General features: G+C 47.3%; 10 protein-coding genes across 10 annotated transcripts; 6 read left to right on the top strand and 4 right to left on the bottom strand.

The window, feature by feature from the left end:
• Positions 1–229: 229 nt before the first annotated feature.
• Positions 230–2,666, top strand: BT62DRAFT_1004305 (uncharacterized protein; the record flags this gene model as incomplete). Its single annotated transcript, XM_043177018.1, has 8 exons — positions 230–441; positions 491–566; positions 983–1,263; positions 1,731–1,874; positions 1,912–2,067; positions 2,161–2,177; positions 2,232–2,425; positions 2,562–2,666. 8 exons carry the CDS (start codon positions 230–232, stop codon positions 2,664–2,666), a joined length of 1,185 nt encoding a protein of 394 aa, XP_043041044.1.
• Positions 2,667–3,646: 980 nt separating this feature from the next.
• BT62DRAFT_891755 (uncharacterized protein) lies at positions 3,647–4,861 on the top strand (the record flags this gene model as incomplete). The annotated part of the gene is made up of 4 exons (XM_043183080.1): positions 3,647–3,754; positions 3,804–3,977; positions 4,035–4,549; positions 4,603–4,861. 4 exons carry the CDS (start codon positions 3,647–3,649, stop codon positions 4,859–4,861), a joined length of 1,056 nt encoding a protein of 351 aa, XP_043041043.1.
• A 346-nt stretch (positions 4,862–5,207) lies between these two features.
• On the bottom strand, positions 5,208–7,292 carry BT62DRAFT_993225 (Annexin). The gene is made up of 12 exons (XM_043190391.1): positions 7,149–7,292; positions 7,071–7,076; positions 6,896–7,012; positions 6,560–6,842; positions 6,383–6,503; positions 6,252–6,329; positions 6,055–6,197; positions 5,884–6,005; positions 5,778–5,830; positions 5,665–5,724; positions 5,457–5,606; positions 5,208–5,406 (listed from the first exon to the last, which is right to left on the bottom strand). The coding sequence occupies exons 1-12, from the start codon at positions 7,245–7,247 to the stop codon at positions 5,262–5,264; spliced, it is 1,377 nt and encodes a 458-aa protein (XP_043041042.1). The 5' UTR covers positions 7,248–7,292; the 3' UTR covers positions 5,208–5,261.
• Positions 7,293–8,195: 903 nt separating this feature from the next.
• BT62DRAFT_1060805 (uncharacterized protein) lies at positions 8,196–9,192 on the top strand. The gene has a single exon (XM_043178609.1). The coding sequence runs from the start codon at positions 8,376–8,378 to the stop codon at positions 9,012–9,014; it is 639 nt and encodes a 212-aa protein (XP_043041041.1). The 5' UTR covers positions 8,196–8,375; the 3' UTR covers positions 9,015–9,192.
• BT62DRAFT_918826 (uncharacterized protein) lies at positions 9,080–10,487 on the bottom strand (the record flags this gene model as incomplete). The annotated part of the gene is made up of 7 exons (XM_043184109.1): positions 9,080–9,358; positions 9,413–9,496; positions 9,556–9,673; positions 9,725–9,902; positions 9,952–10,057; positions 10,108–10,318; positions 10,468–10,487. 7 exons carry the CDS (start codon positions 10,485–10,487, stop codon positions 9,080–9,082), a joined length of 996 nt encoding a protein of 331 aa, XP_043041040.1.
• Positions 10,488–12,660: 2,173 nt separating this feature from the next.
• Positions 12,661–13,196, bottom strand: BT62DRAFT_918825 (uncharacterized protein; the record flags this gene model as incomplete). Its single annotated transcript, XM_043184108.1, has 5 exons — positions 12,661–12,711; positions 12,758–12,773; positions 12,833–12,860; positions 12,911–12,999; positions 13,048–13,196. The coding sequence occupies 5 exons, from the start codon at positions 13,194–13,196 to the stop codon at positions 12,661–12,663; spliced, it is 333 nt and encodes a 110-aa protein (XP_043041039.1).
• A 145-nt stretch (positions 13,197–13,341) lies between these two features.
• Positions 13,342–15,856, top strand: BT62DRAFT_966529 (RNA polymerase I-specific transcription initiation factor RRN3; the record flags this gene model as incomplete). Its single annotated transcript, XM_043188823.1, has 6 exons — positions 13,342–13,629; positions 13,683–13,965; positions 14,016–14,296; positions 14,348–14,719; positions 14,849–15,364; positions 15,416–15,856. The coding sequence occupies 6 exons, from the start codon at positions 13,342–13,344 to the stop codon at positions 15,854–15,856; spliced, it is 2,181 nt and encodes a 726-aa protein (XP_043041038.1).
• Positions 15,857–16,747: 891 nt separating this feature from the next.
• On the top strand, positions 16,748–17,945 carry BT62DRAFT_930555 (uncharacterized protein; the record flags this gene model as incomplete). Its single annotated transcript, XM_043185953.1, has 3 exons — positions 16,748–17,488; positions 17,589–17,700; positions 17,748–17,945. Coding segments are annotated over exons 1-2 (323 nt in total), but the record flags the coding sequence as incomplete, so codon positions are not given.
• Positions 17,946–18,071: 126 nt separating this feature from the next.
• Positions 18,072–21,538, top strand: BT62DRAFT_1060778 (uncharacterized protein; the record flags this gene model as incomplete). Its single annotated transcript, XM_043178608.1, has 11 exons — positions 18,072–18,142; positions 18,201–18,222; positions 18,276–18,658; positions 18,715–18,739; positions 18,791–18,923; positions 18,973–19,240; positions 19,291–19,819; positions 19,878–19,925; positions 19,973–20,292; positions 20,345–20,482; positions 20,539–21,538. 11 exons carry the CDS (start codon positions 18,072–18,074, stop codon positions 21,536–21,538), a joined length of 2,937 nt encoding a protein of 978 aa, XP_043041036.1.
• A 378-nt stretch (positions 21,539–21,916) lies between these two features.
• BT62DRAFT_1074923 (uncharacterized protein) lies at positions 21,917–22,328 on the bottom strand (the record flags this gene model as incomplete). The annotated part of the gene is made up of 3 exons (XM_043179063.1): positions 21,917–21,993; positions 22,045–22,159; positions 22,213–22,328. Coding segments are annotated over 3 exons (306 nt in total), but the record flags the coding sequence as incomplete, so codon positions are not given.
• Positions 22,329–23,264: the final 936 nt, after the last annotated feature.

The raw sequence follows: 23,264 nt of genomic DNA, 5'->3' as shown, positions 1-23,264 counted from the left end.
AACCGCACAAGGTCCCAATAAGGAAGGCTGGTTCCACAGTCATATGCTGGCACTAAGGCTCATACCGTTGTAATCTCACTGTTGAGTGTCTCGCGGCGGTGAAGTTAAAAACTGTTTTCAATTTCGCGTTTTTCACGTGACCGTGTATTCTCATGACGTCAGATCGATGTCAGGCGACTAGCTTCAGGCGCTTCCCATATTTCTGCCACGCTTTTTCTTCCTGACGACCATGTCTGTCCCTCTCGCAGAACTCACAGCTACCTTTAAGGTCAAGCCCACCTTCGAAACTTCCATGGGTCATGAAATCGATCTGGATCAAGTTGATCTGTTGGAATTCTACTATTCCCTGCATATCTTTCGTTCGAGGTGCTCTAATCGTTTCTTGGAGGCAAGGGATATTGAAAGCGAAGAAATGATTGTTCTTTGGAACAACTTTATTCGGTAAATTCGGGCGCGTCAAACCGCATATAGTCGCCAAAGGTTATCGTAGCGGCACAGGATGTTGGGGAGAGGAGTTAAGCGAAGGCGAGATCATCTATATTACACATATTGATGTCGTCGAGAAGGTTCGGGTCTTCTCTCTCTGTTGGGGTCACCGTATTTCTGACCCGATTTGATGGTATCGGCGACAAGGTATAGGATCCCTGCTACTAGGCAAGCTTTTCCATTCTGAACACGTTCAAGACGAGGATTTCATGATGTGCTGGCCGTTTCCGATTAGTAGGGAGAAATCTGACGAGGCTGACGTCTTCAGTTTCTTTCGCAAGGCAAAATATTCATTTCGATCTGCACTTATTCCTCCATAGAATAATTTTAGATGCGTCGGAAGGACCAAGTTCTTTGGATACTCCCCTCTTCCTCACAACGCTTCTCGTCTTGTTCTGCCTGAGAACGATGCTGGCTATATTGATGACAGTTTCTGCGCCCCTTCTCCGACAGAGGAAGAGCTCAAATCCACGGACCGAATTTCTTTCGGAATTAGCGCGAAGAAAACTTCCCTCAGCACTATTCTATTGTTGGGAACATGACTCCAGCTATCGCGGATAAAATTCAATCATTCTTAGACAAAGACCCTCTTTCCATCTCTCGCCCTGACCCTGATGGACTTCGTCCTATTTTTATCGCTGCGGCCGCCTCTAAAAATATCCATGTCGTTCAAAAGCTTCTCGAGCTCGGCGTCCGTCGTGACCTCTTCAACAACGAAAATGGCGATGGCCTCACACCTTTAGAGATGCTTCAAGGCGACATGAGGTCTCTGCGAGAGTTCTGAGAGACTCTGCTGCCCTCCTGGAGCGGTTATCGAATATCTTCTGAAAAACGTCATGGATATCTAGATGGATGGTCTCTCTGATGACGAGTATGTTTCTCACAACAAGTACGGATGTACATATGGACATTGTGGTGCTGGATGGCTATCTCCTCGCATGAGATTCCAACTAAGCTGTACGTCACCCCCTTGTCGATAACATTACTAACCACTGCAGCCGTGACATACATAGGTCAGGCAGGATATTTCAGGGACATGATACCTGATAATCCGGAGTCTTTCACGCCTCGCCAAGTTATAGACCTTCATCTCCTTTCCGATGGTCCCACTGATTATCTTGCTTGACATCTCCATTCCTCCCTTCATGAGACTTTCTGTTCTGGCTACATCGGTATCTATAGCGCCCTCTATGATCTTCTTGAGGATCCCACTGCCTCCTTTTCCCTGCATACTATTAACCAAGCGAGTGGGAGCGATATCTCTACGACATCTTCTTTCAGCATGGCGGGACAGTGGAGTACGCGCTTGACACAATAATCGATTCTGCACTACAGCAGTCTTGGTTGGGCGATAGGGTATTCCATGCTGTGTTCGACCACCATGAAAAGTATATGAAATTACTCAAGTGTGCTAACGATCTGGAGTTCGAATCGGGATATACTTGGGTTGATTGCTGATAAACCTTGGGGACTGTACGAGGATCCTTCGAAGAGGCGGAACTACGATCTTTTTGAAATGGATGTGGACTCGGAGGACGAGGAGGAGGAGAAAGACAGCGATGAAGAAGGACGAGGACGATGGTGATGAAGACGAAGACGACGAGGAAGACGAGGAAAGCATGCTGTTTTGTGTACTAATCCTTCGTTTTGCGCTGTAACCTATTCCCTGTGGAGCTCGGCGAAATCACCGAGTACGAGGCGAGCTTATCCTGAACAGTAATATAACAAGAACATCGCTCCGTCAGCCTGTGTTGCGGATCTCCCAGTTTTGCGTTTCAGGTGTCAGCGACTCGCTTCACAACTGCGACTCGGCCTTCAGACACCAGGTGTCCGTCCACGGGGGAAAGGAGCACATGGGGAAGGATGGCAGCTATGGCGAAACGAGCTGAGCCTCCTGTGGCTAGGCTCCAATTCACCGCCACTTCAAATGGGCTCCAGCGTACGTTAGCCGGTATAACTTGAATTATCCGCATTACTACCAGGGACTTGTCGACCCTACCTGCTTGAGGTGACACCGTAGTGCACTCCTTCCAGAGTGTCCAGGGGCACTTGCTCTGAAGACGCAAACGCGGCAGCTTGGACAGTATCGACGCTCTGTGTCCGAGTTTGGCCCCGTGTACGAACTTTTCGGGCCAATGACCTTTACATACACACGTTACGCCCTTCTTTCTCCGCGGTAAAATGGTGAAATTTTGTATCAAGCTGGACCACCTTTTATCCTCAAATTCACGTGGTGAATTGGGATTCTGACTCTGATTCCCATGCGCTCTGGTCCTTCTGGAGACGACTACCGGTATTTTCTCCGTATTAGGGCATCGAGTCCACTGTCGAGACTGACGGCATATCGGTTCTTGGCTGAGGTCATTTTTAGACGTTGCGGTCTGAAGCCCCTGTCCCCACGGTTCATATTCAAACTTTGGCCAATTCATTCCTCGAAAGGCCGTTGTATTCTCTCATTGTCAAGGCCATACGGAACTTGCCTAAATCCGCTGGCAGTGAAATCAGTGTCAGCTCAATCAGAGTGTCGGCAGGAGGAGAAAGGTGGCCAACGTCGGCAGGTATGGCTGTTTAATAATATATGTTTGCTGCGCGCTCACGCTACAGACGACTGTCTGGCGGGCGAAGGGCCAGGCACGGTATGCCATGTGTTGATGCTTGGTGGCAGCGTTAATGATATGGGCGTCGAACATTAACGTTTATCCTTGTCAGGTCCATCCCTAAAATAGGAGAAGAATGATCGGCTCCTATCGCGGTTACTATCCAATGTCGAGGAGACACTCCTGATGCTCTTCATTTTCTTCCCCACCTCTCGTTTATATTCCCTCCAATGATTCGCTCATACAAGATATACATTCTCTGTGCTCTATTTCTGCTCGCCTTTCTCTCTTTCCACCGTTGGCCGACACTTCCAGATAGCCAGGCCTCCCTAACACCTCTTCGCGAGAAGCTCGCTGCAGCTATTCACGAGCCCGTCGTTCACTCTCCTTCCCCCCCCGTTCTATGTCCAGAGCCAGATGTTCAAGTGCAGACCCATGTTGAGAAGGTGACACAGGTTGAGACCGTGTATGTCCATGTTCCACTGGAGCCCGTCGCGATATCCCTCGTCATGATTGGCGGGAATATCGCCCACGAAGGAAGTATCGCAATCAAGTCCGCGCTCATGCACACCAGCCGCCCATTGCAGCTCCACATCGTTTGCACAGAGGATAACGTGCCATACCTCGAGAAGAAGTTTGCTCTCTTCACAAAGCCGATGTACAACGTCGATGTGAGTATTCTCGTAGCGCTTACTTTGGGTTATGTTCAGCCTTCTTTAGGTGACGTTCTATCCAGTGACCATCGACCGTCTCTTTGAGCGGCTTAACCGCGCCAACATGGGCCACAACCCCGCCCAGCGCAGCAAACTCCTGCTACACGAGATTCTTGTTGACGTCGAGAAGGTCATATTTATCGATACCGATATGTTGTTTGTCGTTGACCCATACGAAATTGTGCGCGGTTTGTCTCACTTGCGTATGATCGTGTAACAACTAATCTCCTTTATGCAGTGGAAGAATTTTGATTCCTTTGACGAAAACACTATCATACAATTCCCTACTCTTGGACCCAAGTCCCATGCGGGCCAAGTATGCAGCTGTGTTATGCTCATGAACCTTGCACGAATGCGAAATCCCTCATCGATGTTCATCCCTTCTTCGCTTCTACCCCAAACATCGATCACCGCTCTTACTGTCATGCCATTCGCTCGCGCTTCCCTCGAAGGCGTACCCAATCCTTTCAAGCCTTCTGAAAATATCCCCTTAGACCCATCACAACCCACACCCTTCGGAGACCAAGACATTTATCACGTCGTTTGGTATTACCGAAAGGATCTCATCAAACATCTCTCGCTCAGATGGGACGTCAGCTTCTGCCGAGGAAATCATCAAGGCCTGTCTTTAGGACACTGGGACGAGAATCCGAAGGATGAAGACATGACCGAAGCTGAGCAGATCAAGCAACAAAGTGATTTAGAAGGAAGCGGTGACGAGCATTCCGTGCTCAGCCCTGGTATTCTCCATTTGTACGTGTCGTGTCCTCTCATTCGCATTACGTGCATTACTGACCTCTCTGCAGCAACTGCCAAAACCAGGGAGGCGAGAACGTCTGGCTGAATCAAGATAATCATGTAAAAGGGGCTCCGTCAGGCAATCCAACATACAACAACAACTACGTTACGGGAAAATTCGGTCCCTGGGTCACGGCTGCGGTCCGATACAAGTGGACTTGGCTAAATCGTGGCGACGGGTCAGCCAAAGTGAAGATCCGTGTTATGAGCGATCTCAGATGGTGGGACGAACGGTTATTGCGCACCCAAAACCTAGAGGAATATTGAGCGTAATTATTGGGCATATTAAGCGACGTCTTCTTGTATATACTTATCTATGGGTATGGGGCTGGAGGCCTCGGATTGTCTATACTACACTAACTATACTAAATGTAAAACGGATAGATTTGTAGTCCCTTCAGTAATGACAGGCAGGATCAAAGCCGGGCGCGGAAAGTTCTCGAACATACGACGGCTCCGCGATGTCAGTTTTTCATTGTGAACAGTCGCCGCATTGCACCAAAAGGCAAATATGGATAAAAGCAGTCGAATGCGGCGCAAAAACGGCCGCCACTCAGCGCCCGCGATGACGTACCCATACAGGCTCGTACTTCCTGTCGACCATTTATTTCATCCCAGTTACAAATTAAATGAATATGCCACTACTAGTACACATCACTATCGACGTTTAACTAACAAGAGCCAACATCAGCTTTCTATACGATCCACTCGTTTCTCCACTGATGCGATCCCGGAGTGACTTCCTATACCGCTTCTGATACGCCGCTTTCAGTCTCTCCATACGATGTCGGTCCCAATGCGCACGTAGTACCCTCCATATCTGTAAAACACGTGTCTCCCGAAAACAAACAATCATGCTTACCTCCAAATCAATTGTTCATCCTTCGTCCCGAATCCCTTCATAGAGGCCTCGAGTAATTGAACGTCTCTCCAGATGCCTGGTCCTTCAGATAGTCGCTTCTCCTTTACGCCTTTCACGATGTATAGAAGAGCACCTCGAGAATGACCAGAACTACAAGGCGGAGATGAGACTTTTGAATAAAGAAATATAGGCATAAAACGAGACATACAACTCGGATTTGATCACCCTAGAAAGCGTCTTCTTATACTTTATCTTGTATGCATTGCATCTGAACGCGAACATGAGTACGAAACATTTCATTGCAAAATCAAAGCCACTCACAGAGCTGTTAAGTGAGACGTGGATCGATTCACGAGTATATCGAAGAAAGCAATCTAAGAATAGGCATGTAAGAAACAAAGAGAAGTCTATCACTGATTAAAGTTACCTCGTCGGTCCCTATCTTTCCAGTTCCAGCCTTGTACAATGCCTGCACGTCGCTTTCAACCTGTTGAGGGTTCACAGGAAAGTGATCCGGAGGCCGAGAGGCAGCCAACGCCATGGTGAACACTGCGCTCGCATGAGGAACAGGAAGTAAATAGCCGTGATGAGCACCTACACCTCTTTGTCTTCCCACTTAGATCATCCCGGACCGCGTCAACAAGACTTTGATGATAAGTCTGCTGATAGGCGCCAATCAATAATTGAAGTTCTTCGTTTGATCGTCCGAGTAAGAGTTCGGTGAGCAGGATCTCATTTGTCCTGATGTTCACGCATTAGCGCAAGCCAACGATAGCATTGATCTCTGGCACTTACCCAGCCCCATCGACAGCCAAGTGAGCAAGCCAGACATCACAACCTAAAGGACCAAGAGCGAGACCATGCAATGCCGTCCTGAATCATTGATCAGAAATTTTGGTTCGACGCCTTCGTGAAGTCGCACCTACTTGAAATTATAGCTCGTCTCCCCATCCAACGTATCCACCATTTTCTTACCAGTCTTGGCTAAAAACGCGTTGGAAAGAGCAGTCATCTCCATTGACGTGCGTGGCGCCAGTGTAGAGATCACTGACATGAAGTTCAATATTGTATCTATGGAGGAAACGTGCAATAAAGTCGCATACCTAGGTTTTCGTCGGTACATATCTTCTTAGTCGCGTTTCTGATGGCTTCTACATCGCCTGAGGGGTTGTATCCAGGGGCCATAGCCGTAGAAGGATGTGCGTGTGGCGCTAAAACCGAAACACCCAAGTAGCGCGCCTCCTGTCCTGGAGGCGCATAAGACGGCATCGGTGGCGGATATGGCGAACTTGAAGGTTCGTAAGGCGCTCCAAAGGGCAGTTGGTACTGTCCCGGAGGCGGCCCTTGTGGAGGCTGATATTGCTGTGGTGGCGCATGCGACGGATTCTACAGCTATTAGTTCAGGAGGCGTTCCGAGACAAATACGTGAGTGAACGAACATAAGTTGAATTTGGGTGTGGAGGTGGTCCAGAAGGTGGCGCGTATTGGTTGGGATGATTCATGGGAATAGGAGGGGGGGCTCCAGGGTATGAGTGAGTCGGAACCGGTGGTGGCAGCTAGATAAATACAAGTCAGCACAGTGACGCTGTAAGAGCCATGTAAGAAACAACTTACACTGCCCTATAGCGAGAAAGAAAAAAATGGCGCGCATCAGCAAAGAGCGGGGACGAGAAGAAGAAGTGTGGATATCACGTAGGGTCCAAGAGGCGGCAGGTAGGCACCTTGTTGAGGATATGCCGGCTGGCCGCCGCCGTAGCCGGGGTAATAATTAGGCGACTGATTGTAAGCCATGATGGTAAGAGATAAAGATGCAGATGGAGGGCGTTTCGTTATAAAGGCGCGCCAGGCTGTGTAAATCTTGGCTATACGTCACACGAGGCCCGATCGATCACAGGACAACTCGGCCCGGGAAACAGCATCATCAAGAAGGTTTGAGAACAGCCTTGCAGGATGTTCTATACAGCTCATCGATTCGTCCATGTGTATTTCGAGCGCCAATTCGATTGACCTAAAAATCTAAACACAGGTTGGAGATGGTAAAACCTGTATCATTGGATCCAGTGCGGTATGCACAGCAGCCATCTGTCGATGAGCAAGTAAAAGACATTCCTTAGATCTTCTATCACAAATCCAGTACATCCATTGCTCTGAATTAAAGGTGAATATGCTGTAGAGGATGTCATCCGGTGTACATGTAGTTCCTGGAGTAACTAAACTTGAAGCCGGAAGAATTCAAGAACCATGTACTACATATAGTGCATCATACGACTTGGATAAGCCACGATACCTGATGTTCGGAGAATACCCAGGCTCATCAAGTCCATCAGAATTGTCCATCTGGTCACTTGAAAAGGAAACAAGATTGGGAGCCGTGACGATCATTGCTTGATTATATGATAGGTGGAGATGCTTGCTTTTCATTGTGGTCGAAGTACCCTCCGAATTTCGTTTCTTTGTTTCTGGATGTGACCCTAATGACCAGCGTTGGATCCAGCCGCGAAAAGAAGCAGAGGGAGCAAGATATTCGTCAAGATATTCAGTTGTTGGGGGGCCCATAACATATAAGATTAGCCTCGGATCTGTCTGGGCTGGCAACGGACAGAAATTATCAGTCTGCATGAATATACGATGTTAAACAAAACTAAAGATCTACAAGCATAGCTATTCAGTTGTGGGCGGGAACGTCGTGTTGAGTATGTTGTGTGAAGTAAATGAGCGGCTTGACTCCAACAAATCTATGCCTAGTGCTCTTTGGGGTTTCCCGAGTTATTAAACCAAAGTTTGGCATCTTCATGCTTACAGCGCTCGTGCACCACTTGCGGGAAGTGTTACATGTATCTGGCTGATCAAGGACGACGAGAAAGAGAGTTGGAAGGCGGAGAGGGACTGTGAGGTTATGGATAGAGGAAGGCAATCGCGATGGAGCAGGGAAGGGTGAGGAAAAGGACGATGAGGGGGACCTTATGGAAAACACCGGTCCAAGATTATCCGCTTCCAGACCTCTCACCTCCTTCTCCTGCGTTGAGTGCTCGTTCTGATACATCGAACCAGAGCGCATTAGCTCGACTGCGCAACTTTAGCCTTGTGGGAGGTAGACAAGCCAACGTGCACAGATCAGTGGCCTCCATCTCATCCTCACCGACTCGGAGGGAATCCTCACCGGAAGGCGACCCAGAGCATCATTTGAGGCAGATGTCATCATTTGAGAAGCTTAGCAGTACGTTTGGGTTCTCAGGTTCGTCGAGACGGAGCGTGAGTCCGGATTCGATGTCCTCGGTGACATATGCAGAGTCGGAGGACGACTCTGATGCGGAATATGATGACGGGACAGGGAGACAGAAAAAGCGGGCGCGGAGGCGGAGTATGAGTAGTATACCGGGCGCTTTGGATGACATGCACTTTGAGCTTGATGAACGGGAGGACGACGGTGCTGCGGACGAACAGGATGAAGAATTCGATGGGGATGGAGGGATAGTGGCTGATGAGGAGGCGGAAGAGGACGCGTTTGATGAAGATCTCTTGGCAGCTGGAGAAATGAAGAATGTCCCTTTCCTATAGATCCTTATACAGCGTAGAGTACTATTACATATATTTATAATTTGCCGTTTGGCGTACTGTGAGACTTATACAAGGTGCAAAGGCTCATATCGAACCTTTTCGAATCTCCTTTCATTTTGCGAGTCTTGGACTCTCAAAAATTCATCATCCGTAACCTCAGTCTCACTATCGTTGACGGCTGATGTGTCAAGCAAAGGATTTGAACGGAATTCTATGGATTCCAGGCGCACTGAATTTCGCCCATGGTCAGGTACATCAGATTTGCTCTGGGAAGTGAAGACGTCAGTCTCGCTAATGGGGCCTCGACGATTAACGAAGAGAACGACAATTGTTGGGTACATGCCCTTTGCATCCGGTTAATAAACCAAGATATATATGCAGATGTGATCAACTCTTACCGCAAACTGTGCGTTAACAGGAACATAGATGTCGCCCAAGGTGCCAAATGGAAGTCGAATCCAGACAGCGACGAGAAGGAATACCTAGAGTCAAGGTGTGATTGCTGTTAGCCAACGAGAATAACTCACCTCTAGAGACTCACCGTAGAAAGCATGTAAAGGACTCCAGTCTCAACCAGCAGCGCGATAACTCGTTCTCCTCGCGTCATGCTCCTTTTCCCGGATTGCACTACTTCGGTAGTAATCCATCGTCTATACCGCCTATCCGACAAATACCATTGAAACGCATTCTAACAAGGTCTCGTCACTCACCAAGCCTTGACTCCAATGATTGTTGTCGAAGACAGATTAGTCAACAAAGTAAGCACCGAGCACAGTACTTGGGAAACATCTAAAGAGTGAGCCAAGGCATTACCAGTTACGACGATATGTTGGCTGACTGATATAACAGTTATCGCAATCCGTATTCCAATCATAACTACCGCAGACACTAGTAGGAAAGGTCAGTGATGTCGGAACGAAAAAAGATAGGTACGTACATGTTGTGCAGCATAAAAGCACGATAGGAACCATTAGTGCCTTGGGGTATTCTTGTTTGCAGAGCACCCATGCTCGCCAGACAACGACGCCGTCGGTCAAGAAGCACTAAAAACATGGATTAGTACGAGTCCGTGAATTGCTCTAAGGCCACCAACGTTTATCAGTGCCAAAGCATTCATCAGAAGGCACTGCTGTCGGCGATAGCTGGCGGCATCATTATCCAAAGGAATCCCGTTCACGAACCCGCTTGTGATGAGATCGAGGTCGTGGTATACGGATAGAACCCAATGGGCCGTCGAGAGAGAAAACATGAAGACCAGCATACAGAATAGCACACGTCGGGTTGTTCCTTGGATGCCTCTTTTCCTGTTTCCCGTCGTATAAATCCCGGGCCTCGATTGATGTTAAAGTACACACAGCATTGCACGGCAACAAAAGGGTATAAGAACCAGGTACATTCCTGGTCATGATGCGAATGAGTGACAGTTGTCTGAAAATTTCATTTGAAAGCTCACCATATACTAGCGTTTGGCATATTAATCGAATCGTGTAATAGAGAACGTCGAGTCCGTCTTCATTGGACACCATCAAGCAAAGCTAAAGCGACTCAGAAAGGTCGACAGGTGTCTTGTAAGGCATATATATGCAACGGCAGGTCCGCCATTTCATTTCCCCCGCAGACAAATAGATGGTTGTTCCTTGAGAGGACAGGAACCGGGATTCAACACACAAGGAGTTGCAACCCATGGCCTAGAATACTTTACCATGTGTCCATCAATAGATGAGAAGAAACGCGGAACAAAATGAAATTCTGGGAGGCAGTCAGATGAGGCGAGGTTCCACATTAAGCAGAAGTAACATGCATGATTGAAAGTGGACTTGTGGTATCTTTAGTGTCTCCTGTAGAAAAGGCAAATTTAGACAACCGTGGCTCTTATATGAAATACGCCAATCTTCTAAAATCAAGCTATAACCTGTATTATCCCATATAAGGAACACCGAAATGGGGCGGAAGTTGAGGCTTGTGCTGCATTCACATTCCAGCTGATATGTTGCCTCGGATTTAATCGCGGATGGGCTAGAGATTTTACACTGAAACTTGGCGGCACCTAGACTGACAGTTCGTTGTTGGCCATCACATCAGCGCATCAGCATCATCAGCAACAAAAGTTCGGTAACGTACCCCTGGGACGGCAAAGGGGATGATGAACCGAGGAATGCGATTTGAAGGGAACGCAAATCATGAGGACCTCCTGTAAAGATCGTAAATGGGCATGACCTTATGGGGTTTGGAGTCCAACTTCAGAAGCTTCAGATTGTAATGTCCCGGAGGGTGGCCCGGATTCGTGCTCGGGTACTTATTCCAGAGAATTGACACCAGAATGTGAGGGCGCTCTGCATCGCCCTTAGCATCGACTGCCAGTGCTGAAGGTACCGCGCTATGTAATGATAAGATGAGATCGGGGGATTCAGTGGACTCCAGATGACGTGGATTGCTCTAAAAGAACATGGTACTTTGATTCGCACCGATACCATGCGAACGGTTGAACTTGATGAAAATGCGGATGGTTTAGCTTCACACAAAGTCATTAGCACCAAATCCTGCGCATACTGAGAGCATTAATAGTAGAATAAATGTAGTCCAGAGTTCGAATGGACATCGGTCCCAAACACAATCAGAAAGATTGCCTCGAGATTCAAAGGTAAGGTAAAGAAGGGGCCCACATGGTACTCGAAACCTTACTGCAAAGAGGGTCACGGTCCAAGGGAGTCCATCACCTGTGTTCCTTCCCGACAAGTTTCATTAGTTATCTGTTGTAGAAGATTGAAAAGTGGCTAGAATCTGAAGGCCAAATAAGCAAGTCCAGGAGATACGGCTTTTGTTTCCCTTTTAGTTACTGGTTGCTCCTTGTAGGCGAAACAACGGGAGGCTCCGGCATTTTGAAGGCCACTATTCATGATGGCACATGATCAAGACCGGGAATCCCACAGACGTCCATCAAAAGATATTCTGAGATCACTTGAAATCGGATGTGGGCACACTAGTACGCCTGTAATGACTGTAGGTTCGGAAGTACTCCGTAGCCAGAAGACTAGATTTGAATTCGCTCTCGGCCCATTTGTACGAGGATGAGGCTATCAGATCTCACGGCATTTCGACATATGTAAGCTCCAGTGGTGGTTCTGGTGGTGGTTCTGATGAAATGAGCGTGTAAAGTTCATGAAGGTTCGACGCGTTTTCAACCTTGTTGATACGGAGAGCCGCATATTCCGAGCGGTGGTCCGGGCCTTTCACGTCCTATGGCGACTTTCTGACAAAGAAACGCCAATAGGACAGGATGTGCTTTCTGCAGCGAATATGTAAGTAGTCCAGGCCGCTAAAATTCCACATGATATGCTACGTGGCGTGTATGAATCTGGAGGGACCAACGGCGGTGGCATGGATGTTCGCCCTGAAAAGTCGTTCTACGAGGTCAGCGAACATAAATATATCGCACATATGTGGTCGAATGTCGCCATTGCATTATCCGTTGAAATGTTTTGTGTACATACAACTAGTAAATTTCATTTAGCCAGAGCGTGATAATACAACCGTACCAAGTCTCTTGCACCCGAAGTCATCCAATGCGCTATGGTATCCAAGGGACCAATGAATTTCCACCCAGTTTGTGTGCCTTCAAGTCCTCCTCCCTCGACCGTGTGGTCATCTAGTGGGCAGCTTCGGCCGATTCATGATCGTATAGAGGACCCATAGGAGGCTGTAAACGGATAAGCGAAAGCATACCAGGGTCCACGGGGACTTACGGGAGTGTTTCGTTCCCTACATGATGTGAATCGGTAAGCAGGCGAAAATAGCAGACAAGACAGATGTCCACGCACCATTTGGTACCATTAGGGAATAGAGGACCTAGACTCCGCTGAGACAAAGTCCGAGACTAAAGCAGAGCAGTGACTCACTAATGTATGGGTCAGGGTGCTTTTTCGCTGCCAGTTCCGCCTCTGCTCTCTCCAAAATTACGGCCAGTGCTCGAGGATCATGCACATTACTGTCAAGATGTCAGCATTTATTCCATGCAGGATAAGCGTCAACATACCGGTTTTTCTCGAACTCTGCTCTAATCAAAAGGGCCTTGGCCCGCCAAATACTCCTGGTGACTGTCCAATCGAGCTCGTTTTTCAGGTATCGTTTGTAGAGCGACTTGACATAGAGCCTGTGGGCGGATGAGAAGGTAGAGGAGGACATGGAGGAAAAGGTAAGGGTGGCAGGGCCGCTTGGTCTTTTCTAGGTCTGCTTACAAAGGCTGTGTAATTTTTCTTGCGGAACCGGGCGAATGGATGTTTGTTCCGCTCTCCTTCCTTGGTTTTGCCCCGTGAATGGTTGCGGAAGAATGGATCCCCATTCTCGACTGAACCAGTTCAACCACCGAACTCCGAAATCTGGGCCTCCGAATTCCCGTTTCATGGAGGCGCCACTACCAAAGCCGACCCTCGCCACTTTCCCTGGCAAGCAACCAAGAAAATCCTCTGCGACTACCGCCTCATCCTCGTCCTCGTCTTCCTCGCTGTTGCTCGTTCGTCGGCCAATCGCGACCAACTCACGCGTCAAGCAGGATGAAAAATACCGCAATGAGATGTATCTGTCTTTCATCACCAGTGCTCTGCAGGAAAAGGCCAAAGTGTGTCACACGAGCTCTCACTTCTGTTACAGAAACTGACCTGGCTACCATAGGGACGGAGCGAACGATTTGATGACCTTGTCAATCAATTCAATCCAAAGGCTGCTGCTCAGACGTCGGCCCAGCTGCGCGCATGGATCCTGACACTTTCCCATGTCGTTTCTCGCCTTGAGCGTGTCCATTATGCTCTGATAGAGGCCATCGTCCGCATGCCATGGACCATTTTGGATATCGCTACGGTTAAGTCGTACACCATCTTCATTGGAATGTTGCTCTCTGCGAGACCCGAGTACCTTTCGCTCGTCCTGGGCATGATTGCTCAAGGTTTTACCTATCGTACGTCAAGCCTGCTTCTGTCCGATACACATTTTTACCTGTTCATGCAGAGTCTTGTGCTCAAGCCCTCGATGCATCCACAGTGTCTGGTCCAGTCACCCGTCGTACTGTTTATGACAGACTTCATTACCTTCTTAAACATATATTGTCACTTATACCAACGCTTCCATCGACCCTGATGCCCCTCCTATCCCGCAATTTTCCCCACAAGCGGCAAAACATAGCGTCACAGTCTACCTATATTCGCAATTTGTTGAGAGTCTGCGACTATTGCCCCGAACTGTCTGACAAGATTCTCGGGACAATCATCGATCGCGCCATTCAGATAGATGTACGTCTGATTTCGTGGTCAATTATATTTCCAATTGACAAATTTCCGCAGGTCGAGATTCAAGTCGAGCTTGAGGAACTAGAAGATGCGGAAGCGGAACAAGATCAAGAAGTCTTCGAGTTGGATCCGTTTGACGTCTTAATAGGACAAGAAGGTGATGATTCGGATACGGATTCAGAAGACGGCGATGACTTCAGCGACCTTTCGTCTGATGCTGGGGGTGATATTGACCTTGATAACAATGGCCAGCCTGAGGCCACCATCACAAATGTTCGACATATCCAAAATATGGTAAAGAAGCTGGACACCATACTGACACTCACGTTTGAATATTTTGACCGGAGCCAATCTTCGACACCTAAACCACCGTCTCCATCTCCACCGGAACCACTACCTGCACTAGATCTCCCACCGTTACCTCCTGTATATGATTCTTTCAACCCCCTGGGAATATCAACGCAATCCCCAACACCATCAATGTCATCCCCTCCACCGCCAACAATACAACTACCTTCAACACCACATTTGCTATCGCCTACGCCGCCCTCCAAGATCCCAGCGCTCCATATTACATTCAATACCCTCCTCGCGATCTTTGACCGCACAATCCTCCTTACGTTCAAGTCCCGCTACACACAGTTTCTCCTCTTCTGGTATACCTCCTTAGATCCAGACTTTGCTGATATCTTCCTTGGTATGCTCATTGACCGCTCCCTGATCAATCCGTCCACCCCAACCGTTACACGCGCAGCCGCTGCGTCTTACATTGGCAGCTTTGTTAGTCGAGCGCGGTTTGTGGACCGTGAGGGCGTGCGAACAGTCCTCAGAGTTCTATGTGATTTTCTTGCCTCACATTTGGACAACATAGATCATGCAGACGGCGTGGAATCAGCGCAGAACAGCGTGTTCTATGCTGTTTCGCAGAGCCTCTTTTTGGTATTTTGTTTCCGGTGGAGAGATATGCAGGAGGAAGAAGACGAAGATCTTGCGAAGGCCGAGGGAAAGAAGTGGATGCGGGAGCTGAGTGTGGTACATCGAGTAGTGAATTCACCTTTAAATCCTCTCAAGGTATGTCCATGCTATCATATTTTGGGACATCTTCTGACTGTTGTTCGGTAGGTGTGCTCGCCAAACGTCGCGATGCAATTTGCTCATGTGGCCAACACCGTCGGGTTCATGTACTGCTACACTGTGCTAGAGTCAAATAAACGCCAAAATGCCTTGGCTGCGACCGCTCCAAACCGTATATTCACCACTGCTACTGTTAATGCTGAGCTCAACACGTTCTTCCCGTTTGATCCGTACAAACTTCCGCGGTCGGGCGTGTATATCGAAGGTATCTACCGGGAGTGGAGTGAAGTGGCTATTGATGAAGACGAAGACGACGAGGACGAGGACGAAGGAGGCGAAGTTGAAGATGAGATGAGAGATATGTTTGATGAGGGTGGGATTCCTGTTGTTCAAAAAACGGAGAACGAGGAGGATCCAGCTACGAAGGGTCTAGGAGAGTCCTTGGGTGCGATGAGTATCAGCCCAATGAGGCCGAGAATTGGGATTTAATTGATTCATATAGAGGACGACTCATGCTGAGTAGCTTTTGTGTTTTATTTGTGCTTTTAGCTATCGAGTTATGGAATTCTTTTTTTTTTTCAAGAATGGCTACTTTAACATTCACATATATTCGTGGGGGTACACTACACCTCTCACCGGAGTCGTGTATGTACCGACTGTTGAACATGTTGCGAAATGGATGCCAGAACTGCAAACCAGAAAATGTTAACAAAGCACTTCTGGATTTAAACCTTTCTCAAACCTTTAGCTTACGGCCTCGTTGATCGCTCCTCTAAGCAACATGACAGCCTCAGGAGACATTATTCTCTGACGCATCCGGTTGATGACTTAGAAGTACGCATCAATATAATGATGACTCCGAAAATTTCTAGGTTGGCCATGATCATCCGATGTCAATTTGCAGTGATTGGGGGCTGAGGACGAAAGGTAATCCCTTCAATATCTGCGCTCTTTCAACAGAATGCCTTTCGTGCCTGTCAGATAAAATAAGATTGTCCAGCTTATTCAGTTAACGAGATCTTCTTTGATGCTGTCGTAGACGGTCTCATAGCACTCAAAGGTCGCGTCTGTATCGAGCTTTTTCAGGGAGACATGTGTCAGGCGCTAACAAAAATGGCATACGATGTTGATAACCGCTCAGCCAACATTCTGCGAGTGTTCACTCGTATGTGGCTTAATAATGTTCTGCGTACGTCTTCATCTTGCAAGCCACGAGCATGTTTTCCTCATCAAAACCTCCCAGTGATCATACTCACGGGCCATGAATAGAGCCGCGTTTACACTGCCAAATTTAGAAAAGCAGTCTAATGCTTCTGCCACATTTAATTGTCTTTTAAGTGCGCTACTCCCGTTGTATATCTGACAGCGCACTGACCATGAACCGTATTACAGTTATATTCTCTTAAACTCAAAAGGATTTTGTGCGTTTCTTCGACTGTCGTGTCATTGCGAACAACACCTGGGATGACAGAGTTTTCTGCCAAGCCGCTTCCTTGTCCCCTCTCGGAACTTGCTACTCGCCAAGAACTCGTTGCGTGGCTGACCAGAGTCCTGATTATCACCATCCTCCCCCCTGGGCCTCTAAATCCATCTGTAGTGATGAGGGGTCGCATCCGATATCCAAACAATCTAGTGGCCTTCTTTGGCCTCCTCACGTGCTTCCGTGCTATTGGATACCCCATGCATTGGGTATCCGAGTACCTTAATGACGTCGTTGCCGATAAACTGGTGGCTGATGTTGTCCCGTACGGCGGATGCCCTGACAGGTATCCATCCGTCCACATAGGAACAGTGGCGAGGTCTGTGTCGAAAAGTGAACTTGGACCCGCGGCAGGTTGAGCTGGAAACAATGATTTCCCTGAACTATGAAGCAATCTCCTTTGCGACCATCTTCTCTCTACGCCGAGAGGATATAGGCACGCACGAAGCTCCTCTTCCTCCGAAGGAATTTGGCTGCGCTAACCTGACGGAGATGTTTGGCAATCACTACCCTGTCTTTAATCTTGTCTTCTACAAGAGCGGGCCGAACGTAGCGAATATGATTCAGCGCATGGATCTCGGTGCGATGAAAGAGATATTTGAAAAGGGACATGGCAAAGGCGAGATTTATGTGCTCACATCCTTAGATGAATTTGGCATCAAGAAGAGCAAAGTGAGGTGGAGGATGGGGAAGGAAAGAGTCAGGAAAATGAAGGCAAAGAAATGGGTATTCATAACATACCGAATTGACTGTCATGAGATCAGTGAGTTTTACCCTTTGCGTTCTGTTTGACTAAACACGTCAACGTCTGCAGTCCATCAGTTACTGCCGATACGTGGACGAAAGTAGCAAGCTAGATTTTTCTTGTTAATTTTCTTGAAGCATCGATCACTGACTCACTGAGTGTCATCCATGGTCCGTAAATATCTTTTGCATAGCTAGCGTTCCACGTATTAGAGATGTAATTGCCTCTTCATCATCTCTGATCAGTTGATCTGTGAGTCGCGGTCGGTGCAGCGACAGCCTGCAGCGATATTGACCGTGCTCGGGCGTCGGGACCGGTGGTTCCTCACTGTTAGGGTTGCGGTTAAGTTCGCTCCTAGCACGAGGATGTCAGTTTTAGATTGGTTTGACAGTTCCGAGTCAATGACAACTTCACGAAATTTGCAGCTTGCACTCTACCGACTGCTGGTAATAATTGTTATTCACATTTAGGACAGAGACATGCCAAAACGTTGTGCTGTACAACTTAAAGAAGAGGGTAATAGATATTTCAAATCCCGGCAATTTGCGCAGTACGTGCTTTTCACCGGTCGTGGGGTCTTTTCTAACTTTTTACATCTTTTTTTCTAGGGCCGCAAAACTCTATGAACAGGTCTTTTAGTTCGCTTTTTGTCAAAGAATCTCATCCTGATGCATCTGGTTTAGGCTGAAGAAGTCGAACCTGGCGACCCAGTCTTTCCGTCAAACCTGAGTGCAGCCTTGTATGAAACGGGAGATTACGCTGGATCCTACCAGGCAATCTTACGATCCGCCAAATTACTCTCCGAAAGCCCAAACCCGCCATTGGCCGCAAAGCTCTCCTCAAGGCTACCCAAGGCACTAACCTACGGCTTGCGGAACAGGACCGTCTCGCTGAAAGATTGTCACAATGACAAACAGTTCATAGAACAGCTTAAGCTGCCTACTGGAATATCCGATGATGCTTGGCAGGAGTTGGAACGTGCTGTCGGTGAACACGATACCCTCGTGCAGCAAGCTAGAACTGGGAGACTGAATTTTGTTTCTCTATCAATGGCTCGGAAAGCGGCGTGAGTTATCATATTTCTTATTATTTGATATGAACCTCTGAACTATTATATTTCAGCCGCTCAGACCTGGAATATTTTACAGTAAGTGACATCCGAAGACTCGATTCCGGTCGTACCGACGAAATTTTGCAGATTGGTCATGACGATGTTATGTCAATCATTACCGATTGGGGATCAGAGAATAAAGGCAATCCATTTGATCTTCTCAAGGTCTCTGAGCAGCGCCTTTCGTGTCTGTCCTTCATTTGGGGCGGAGGTGGCGATGGTATATGTCTCTATAATATGCGGTAGCAGCGTTTGACACGGGTTTCTAGGTCGTCACGTCTACGGCTCTATCATAGGCCTCAGTCAGGCTTTTCTGGAATTGACTCCGGATCAACGCCAAACCTCTAGAGTGCATTTTACCCTCCTCGATATACATCCCACGACAATTGCTCGGAACTTGTGTCTCTTTATGATGATCGACGAGCTGATAACGATGCGGCTATATAAGCGCGACGACGGAGTCCAGGAAACAGAAATCAAAGCAACCATTTTCTACGTTTGGATGGGGGTTGCTTTACCCTCCTATTGTCATGTCAGGTATTCCAATCTCTGGAAAACTCGATACTTGTCTTTAATAAGAATCCTAGATTTATGAACACTGTAAAATTCCTTCTGAGAGAATTGCAGACTTCATCTTGTCGGCTTCCTCGTTGGCTTCATGTCACCAAAGATTCGATTCCAGGAATCGTTGCCTCCCTGAGATATTGGGACACCCAGTTATCCTTTCAGACAGTGCAGGAAATGCTTCGTCGTCACCGACGATTTGAGCGTAGGCCCGTCAATCTCCCCAACTTACACTTGAAGGATATCAAAGCCGGAATCGATGATATGACTGACGAAGAAGTATTCAAGTTTGGCCAGATGCAATTGCACATGTCTCCTCCTTCCAAAAAAGAAGCTCGACAGGAATGGTTGTCCGGGATGCGCCTTATGATGTTCGAAATATTAGCTTCAGGGAATGACGGTCGTCGTTCTGCCCAATTCTCCGTAGAAGAGGCATGGTATGGTATTACTCAGTGCTTCATTCCACCCAAAGTTTTGAGGTACCGTCATGAGGCATTCGACGAACTCTGGGCTAGTGTATTGCGATCGCCTTCGCAGAATTTGAAGAAGCAGGTATGACTCCACACATAGTCGTCGAGAATAGCATTTCATATGTTCATATGTATTTCAGGCAGTAGAACACATTGAAGCGACTTGGAAACCGAACCCATCACTTTTTGTAAGCATCGGATTGCACCTTTCGCTCATCATCTAATGATCGCATAGGATGGTGTCCAGGAAGTCAAGTTCGACTACCCATCAGTCGAGTTCAATGCATTTGAGATGGTCGAACGTATCTCGCAATTCAATTCCCGTATGGGATTATTCAAAAAAAGAAGAATGGACGAAGATTGTCCGGCCTATTCGGTCTCTGAGATCTTCTTTGATGCTGTGGTCAATGGCCTATTGGCTCTCAAGGATCATATTAAGATAGAACTCCTTCAGGGTGACATCTCCCAGGAGCTAATGAAGATGGCTCATGGGATTGATGATCGTCCGTCTGATTTCCCGCGGATGTTCACTCGAATATGGCTGAGCAACGTTCCGTGAGTTGTTAAGTATATCTTGACATGCGCTATTTTCCTCATGCAGCGTTAGTGATTACACCCATGGGCCTATGAATACGGCCACGTTTGTCATGCCCAATCTAGAACCGGAGCCTGATGCTTCGGTTGCATCCAATTGCCTGCTAAACCCTAGTATTTGGAAAGACAGCGGCGATAATTTAATTTACAAGTATGTCCCTTATGTCGTATATATTTAACCTCGTTGTGACCAGGGGTATTTGTCAGTTACGCTTTGCTGAACGGAAACGACTTCGCACGCTTCTTTGGATGTCACATTGTGGCGAGTGGCCCTTGGGATGCCATTGAATTTTCTGCCAAACCACTCCCTCGCCTCTTATCCACACTTGCTACCCGTGAAGAGCTCATTTTGTGGCTAACACGTGTATTCATCACCACCATCCTCCCACCCGAACCTCCGAACCCTCGTGCCGAACTCTTGTGCCGAGTCCGATATCCAAACAACCTTGTAGCCTTCTTTGGACTTCTTATGCGACTTCCCACAATTGGATACCCCCTGCATTGGATATCTGAATACCTTAACACTCTACTTTCTGACAATCTCGTAACTGATCTGGTTCCTTACCGAGGAAAATTTCCCATCCCTCCGGGTGAACCGGCACAACACGCTCCAAGTCGGAGAGTCAACTTGAATCCCTGGCTTTCCGAGCTCGAGACAATAACAGCATTAAGCTATGAAGCACTGCCATTCCCAGTATCTCTACGTCTACGCCGAGACGATATCAACACCTATGAAGCACCTCTTTCTATGAAAGACTTCGGTCCTTTGACCTTGATGGAGAAATTTGGAAACTACGACCCGGTATTCAGTCTCGTATTCTATAAACGTGGTACACCGGTAGCAGGCATGATTCAGCGCATGAACCGAGACACGATAATCAACGTTTTTGAAAAGGGACACGGTAATGGTGAAGTTTTTGTGCTGTCGGTTCTGGATCAATTCGGTATCACGAAGGAAAGAGTCAGGTGGAAGATGGGAAAAGAAAGGGTGGCGAAGATGCAAGAAGAGAAATGGGCTTTCGTGGCGTATCGGCTGGACTGCCATGAGATCAGTAAGTCATTCCAATTTTCCTCCTCTCTACTGGGAGCATCTAAATGCGGCTTTTCTAGGTTCTTCGATTGTAGCGGACAGATGGTCGGAAGTAGTACAAGTTCAGATAGAACAGCTGATAAAAGACCTACAATTTATACAAGCTGCACACCTTGACCATAATACCAAAGGTGGGAATGTCACCAGTACCAACCGGTTGTTCATAGTACACGCTTTCGAATGCAAGTGGTATTATATCTGACAATTGTCTGAAGCTTAAGAATCTTGTGATATCCTTGACCAGTTGTCCGTCACATCCACTAGAGTCTCTGTTCTTCCGAGTGAGATGAGGGTTATCGCCAAACTGCATGGTATCCAAAGCGGATATGTTTGGTGCGTGTTCCATGGCATTTCTTTTGTCTTCAAACGTGAACATGATGGTCCCGTGTAATTCACCTTAATGACGAAGGAGAAGAACTATGGTCGGATAGATTCCCTAATTTGAACAGTCAAATTGATCAGCTAAATGGGTATCGATGAATATAGACCGCGAACTGGACGTTGACCGGAGTGTAGACGTCGCCGGGAGTACCAAAGGGAAGTCGAATCACAGTAGCAATTAGAACCGTTATCTGAGGGAACTGAGAATCCGCCATATCAAAATCTTTCAAATGGATACATACACCAGAAAGACAGTAAATGATCCCTGACTCGACGAGCAAGGTTAAGAGTCGTTCTGCTGTGGTTGTATTTCTCCGCCTCAGCTGAAGTCGGGATGTGACCCAGTGTCTATGGCGTCTACAGGTACAAGGTCAGGTCTTATCAATGTAAGAGATAAATATGAAGCGGACAAAGCCTTGATTCCGACAATCGAAGTAGAAAAAAAACGTTGCTCAGCAATGACAGGACCAAATTCATTACTTGGCAATAATTCAGTCCACGAGCTAAGCTTCCATGGGCTATGACGATGTGTTGGCTGACGGAAATAACAGTTATTGCAATACGCAGTCCGATCGTAGCCAGAACAGATGCTGTTATCATGCCGACCGTGAATGGTAGTAATAACGACGATTGTGAAAGAGCTAGAACTCACATAGAGTCAAGCATAAGAACACGGGAGGAAGAATAAAACTTTTGCTAGACTCGTCTCGACAGAGTACCCAAGCCGGCCAAACGACGACGCCATCGGTTAGCACATACTATAGAGCGTTGGACCCTGAAACTCTTTACAGGCAACAGATACTCACATTCAGGAGGACAAGAGCATTCATCAACATGCCTTGTTGCATGCCATAGGTGGAAGCAGTATCATCCAGAGAGACACCATGGACAAATGAGGTGGTAATGAGATTCATGTCGCAATATAAAGATGGGATCCAATAGGACATTGAAAGGGAGAACTTGAAGACAAGCATGCAGAATAGCGAGATATATGATGTCCTATGAAGACCTCTCTTCCTATGAGCTATCAGTCATATATCAGGGTATTAGCAAAGGAAAGCTACTGCACAACATAATATAGAAACAGATCGGCATGAGAATTGTGTACATGCTTACATGTTGAGGTTGAGATCAACCCTTTGACAAGCAGAGAGAAAGCATTCACCATAAATCAAGGTTTGGCAAGTTAATATGATTGTATACTACAGAACATTGAATCTGTCAGTGTCCATGTCAGACAAAATGGATATGGAGCAGCAGGAGACCAAACTTGTCTGGGGAAGCAGACACCAGCAAGAGAAAGGGGGTAGTAAGCACATCCTTGAAACATGCTGATCATATTCATGGGACCTACTAAGTATAACATATACTGCAGTCAAAGAGTGAAGCCAACAAATTGATATGAAGATTTCCAGCATGATGGCTTATCAGAATGATATCCATAATGCAATTCAAAAAGTCT

Source organism: Guyanagaster necrorhizus, assembly GCF_019112545.1.
Source record: "Guyanagaster necrorhizus MCA 3950 unplaced genomic scaffold BT62scaffold_9, whole genome shotgun sequence".
Lineage (NCBI taxonomy): Eukaryota > Fungi > Basidiomycota > Agaricomycetes > Agaricales > Physalacriaceae > Guyanagaster > Guyanagaster necrorhizus.
Note: the sequence above shows the minus strand (reverse complement) of the source record. Positions and strands in the feature narration are given on the sequence as shown.